Raw genomic sequence first — 5,000 nt, forward strand, 5'->3', positions numbered from 1 at the left:
ATTATTATCAGTATAATTTTTGTTATTATTATAATTATTATTACTATCATTACAATGACAATGTCATTATGATTCCTATAATTGATATAATTATAATTATAGTTATTACCACCACTGATATCCATGACGCTAATAATGTTCTTGCCCTCATTATATTATCATCGTAAGTATATTACAATGTGACAATTCCCATCTATTTCTCATACTGATAAAATATAAAAAATTCAGCTTTATGATTTCATGACAAGAGCTTTGGATTTCTATAATCAAACAAAAAGGAAAAAAAACGGAGTTCATTGCTGTCTTCCAGAAGCAATAAAGGGATGACTCAGCTAAACGCAAATAAAGAAAACGGGAAACAGAAGACTCTACTAAACTCATATGGAGAGACAAAACTTTCGTAATAAATAATCATATATACTTACTGATATATTCTGATGTTGGTATGTTTTTGCATCTAATTCATCTTAATCTTCGTTAACTTTTCCATTGTGTTTCATACAAAAGAGTAGAACAGATCCTGCAGAACAGCCGTTAATGACGAGGTGAAAAATCCAAGTCATGTACAAGCATACAAAAAATGGAGGAGAATTTTGCTTTCAGTCGCCTGTCATAAATTTATATAAAACTGGTGTGACATGCAAGCTAAGAGCGAATATTCTGTTTTAAATCTATTATTAGACCATAAACTTACCAAATCTACGCATAAACTTTGATAAATCTATTATGTAGAACATTTATACATAAACTTTTGTATAAACCTACTACTTGTTTATTATAAACCTACCAGTCCCTAATAAGAACCTACTTATAATGAGAGTATCCCAACTACCATTTACAGATTGGTGTCATTGCAATCAATTTCGCAACGAAGACATTGAATTTTATATCCAGATGAATCCATATCATCACTCTTCGCCTTTTTTAATTTTATTGAACTTTCAAGAGGTATGATGAGTTCTGTCGTTTATTAGAATTAATTAGTCGTAATCAAAATTGCATTATGTTGTGTAATAGATCCTTTAATCAACTCGGTAAAAAAAACAAATTTCCAAGTCTAGAGAAAGTCCGGAGTATATAAAAAAGAGGAGAAAAAAACATAACTGTCATTCTGGTATAAAACTTTCTCTTTAGTCAACTATCCATGCAATGCCGTTATCCTATAAACATCTGATATTAGATGTTATTAATGCACGGCAAAATATTGATAATTTGAAATTGTGCAGGGAGGGTGATAATAAGGAAAACTGCGCATTTGAAACTGACATTACCGGCTCAATATTTTTATTATTTTTGATGCATCATAGCTTTTATATAACTTACAAATAATGCTGAACTAATATTTTACACAATCATTAACTATTTCCAACCTTAAAGTTTATTTTATAATCTCACCCACTTCATTATTTACATACGACGCATTAGGTCACTCGCACCTTTGTATAAAACCTTTCAAACGATCCTCCTTAAAGATCATTTTTATAGGAAAAGAACGGCATTTTCCCATCTCACTTCGCATTTCATCGACATCCTTTAGCATCCGTAAATTGAGCACAAATTAGCAAAAGTCAATTAGAGCGGCGATTATTACCCAGTGTCTTTAGAGTCGGGATCCCTAGACTTCCTGCCGTGTATCCCTCCGCTCCCTCCTCGACAGCCGAGGGAGAATCGCTCTTATGCCTCAGCAGCCTAAGGTCCATTTTAGAAGCCCTAAAATCTACTCCGAATCTACACTTAGGTCAATATATTCTCCCAAACCTTCCCCAAAGGCCCGGAAAAGCGACGCTAAATTCCGCCAGAGTCCGGAGACGCGGCCGAGGAGGCGAGAGGGGCGTCGGACGCGGAATAGAAAGTGCGAAAGGGAGGCGAGGGTTCCCGAGGGCTTCACGGGCGATAATGGCGGAATATGAAAACACTCGGCCGTTCTTACTGTCGCGGACGCTGTGATGGTCGCTTGCCCACACGATGGCCCTCTGATCTCCGCTCGGAAGGTAGGATTCGCGGCCTGGAAGCCCTGGGAAGGAGGGGAGGGCGGCCCCGAGGGAGAAAACCCGAATGAAAAACGTTTCTCTGCGGCCGCTCGTATCTGGGTCGACGACCAGCTTGTTCCTCTCGGGATTCGCGGCTCTGGGCCTCCGTCGCCTCTCCTGCCGCGTCCCCCTGGCCTCCGCGGCGCCTGGCGGGCCTGGGGCAGAGGGCGCAGGCGGCCAGGAGGAGCACCTCGCAGGAATCGGCGATTTGGCCCGTGGTGTGGAGGGAGGCCGAGGCTTGTTTTGCCCCGTTTCCCCTCCTCCCGGGCGCGGGGCGAGGGCGGGGGGCTTCCAGCGGGCTTCCAGCGGGCTTCCAGGGGGGTTCGAGTGCGAGGGAGCAACCAGAGACCCGGGGAGTGGTGCTGTGACGGCTGCTTTTGTGGGTTCAAGAAGCCCTTGGTTTATTACCAGGAGGTCATTAGCAGTGAACTATATTTTTCCAATGTTTTTTTTTTATCTCTTTTTTTTCAAGTGGAAAATGTGTGATACTTTGGAAAGGAAATCTTGGACGAAGCTCTGAAGTGCCCCGTGTGTGTTGTTATTGTTTTTGAAATGGCCAAGATGGACACTTTGAAGACTTGGCCGATGTTTGATTCTGTTTTTTTGTGGCGTGCTCTTTTAAAATGTTGTGTTTGCTTTGCAGTGGAACGGAAAAGAATTATTTGTGATTCGAGTGTCGGTGTTTGCCGTGCGTGAAGTGGAGATGACGGATATGATACCATTCCTCAAAGAATAACTGTTGGAGACGATGGCGAGAGAGTGACAGTAAAGACGAAATCCGCTGGGTGTCTGCTGCCGTGTCTGTGCGTCCACTGTATTGTTATGAGTACAATATTGCGTGTGGAATCATCGTTTGGGATGTACCAAGGTCTGTTTACACTTAAAGGTAAGCTTATGTGAACGAGTTTTCTGTTTGGTTCATTTGTTATGTTATGCTTGTCTGATTTCTCTTGTAAATTGCATTTATACTATTTTTAGCATACATTTTGGGCATTCATTCTAGATATAGCAAGATAACTTGACAGTCTGCTTTTCAGCTCTTGTTTTATGTAATGATAAGCTTTTTCAGGCATGCCATAACATTGTGCAACAATTCAGCAGCAAAACATAGGAATTATACTGTTGTGTACCCCATAAATAAACACGAAGAGATTAGAATTCTTCTTAAATTGCACTATAGTCTCATTAGCAGTTAAGGTTACGAATCAGGAAACTGTTGAACCAGTCTTACGGCAGATTAGATGTTCAAATGCTTAGGCATGATGTATCTATTGAAAGGCATGAGGATGAACGATGACATGTACCACCTTTTAACGAAAATAACGAAAGGAAAAACAAGAAAACATGCATTGTTTTGCTTACAGTTTTGCAATCAGAATCTTGCATATGCTCTACCACTACCTTACCACTCAGACCATAATGATGCAATATTGTCCTAATTGTTTCAGTGGCTGTTGATAAGCAGTTATGATTTGATAATCCTCTTGATAATGTTTTGCAGCTGGATTGTTGCCCTGTAATATGGTATTTTTGAAAAAGCTTGGTAAATGAAAGCTGTAAAGATATATCAGCTTGCGCCTTATATCAAGAGTGAATGCTCCATATAAGTAGTGAAATTGTTTTAGTGGGCATACATTTGGCATAAAAACTCTACTGATGATTTTCCAGGTGGTAATATAATATTACCAACTTTTTTCTAATTTTTATATTAATATCCAATCAAAATCTGCAGTATTAGTTCAAAAAGATAAGGAATTTAGCTTGTCAGTGGTGTAAAATTTAACAGAAGAATGAAATACTAATATGGAATATGGCAGCACTGAAATCTTTATTGGTGAATTATTGCTGAACCATTCTCATTCTCACCAACGTCTTTCCAAATCTTTCCTATCCTAGTCTAGCCTGGAATAGCCTCTAATAGTCCCAGAAATTAAATCAGGCCAAACTTGAGAACCTTTGAAGAATATACATGTCAGAGGGTCATTGGCCTTTGTAGGAATGCTGAAAGCATGGAGTCTATTGCAGTTGCTTGATGCTAGGTTACTGTCATGACAGTTCTCTGCTAGCTCTCGTGGGATTTTGATGTAACCCTCACATTAAGGGATTAACTATTTGGCAAGGGATCCCCTAGGAAGTGTGAGTTCGATTACTTGATATTAGGCTATTTTATAGATATAACTTTGTTTTGATATCCTTTCTAGTTTCCTTGGCATAGATATTTCATGCCCTGGCTAATGGAGCCAATATCATCACTGAACTTAGTTTATGTTGGATAAAACTGTTTTGTTTATACACGTCTCTAGATATCGTAAATGATGAATTGATACCTATGCTGTTAATTTTGGCCATGCAGACATTTTCATTTACTTTATTATATAAACTTTATTAGATATGACTTGTTTTACATACAGTTTTTTCCACCATTCTATTTATCAGATTTTTCTGTTGAGGATTCACTGAAAGTTGTCATGAATTTTACTGTTGACGAGCTAGATGCTTCATGTCTCGTTCTTAGTGATTACTGGCCTGTCCAGCAGAGAGACATAGAATCCCCAGGTGTGACTGAATGGGAGGCGTGAACGGTTAACCATGACACCCAGACCTTGTGTTTTGTTGGATGCCATTTTTAAGACCATTCTGCAATATTCTATTAACTTAGCAAAGCCATGTCTGGTTTAGCCAACACAGATGTTCCATTATGTCACCTGCTATAATATCATCAGACACTAAAATCAAAGGCTACCAAATCCTCTAGAAACTTTGAAAATCTTGTGCACTACACGTGTCTACAAGTTTGGGCGTGCTTTCTGACCAGTCACTCTGGGGAATCCCTGTCCACACACTGGATAAGAAGTTTTTGTTGTTTTATTTGTTAGTCTGTTATCATTATTTCTTGTATATATGTGTGTGTGTGTAATATATATATATATATATATATATATATATTTATATATATATATAATGTATATA

At 38.7% G+C, this 5,000-nt stretch overlaps 1 protein-coding gene across 3 annotated transcripts in view; it reads left to right on the forward strand.

Moving 5' to 3' along the window:
• Window positions 1–1,607: 1,607 nt before the first annotated feature.
• LOC125041114 (wings apart-like protein homolog) overlaps window positions 1,608–5,000 on the forward strand; it is a 22,965-nt gene continuing 19,572 nt past the window's right edge. Inside the window, exons 1-2 of one of the 3 annotated variants that reach the window (XM_047635877.1) lie at window positions 1,608–1,694; window positions 2,674–2,915. In XM_047635877.1, coding sequence (XP_047491833.1) covers window positions 2,853–2,915 — 63 coding nt within the window. In that variant the 5' untranslated portion in view covers window positions 1,608–1,694; window positions 2,674–2,852. Of the gene's footprint in view, window positions 1,739–1,765; window positions 1,992–2,673; window positions 2,917–5,000 lie in introns of those variants that run through there. The other 2 variants (XM_047635876.1, XM_047635878.1) reach the window with 2 other exon arrangements.

Source organism: Penaeus chinensis, chromosome 30 (genome assembly GCF_019202785.1).
Source record: "Penaeus chinensis breed Huanghai No. 1 chromosome 30, ASM1920278v2, whole genome shotgun sequence".
Classification (NCBI taxonomy): Eukaryota; Metazoa; Arthropoda; class Malacostraca; order Decapoda; family Penaeidae; genus Penaeus; species Penaeus chinensis.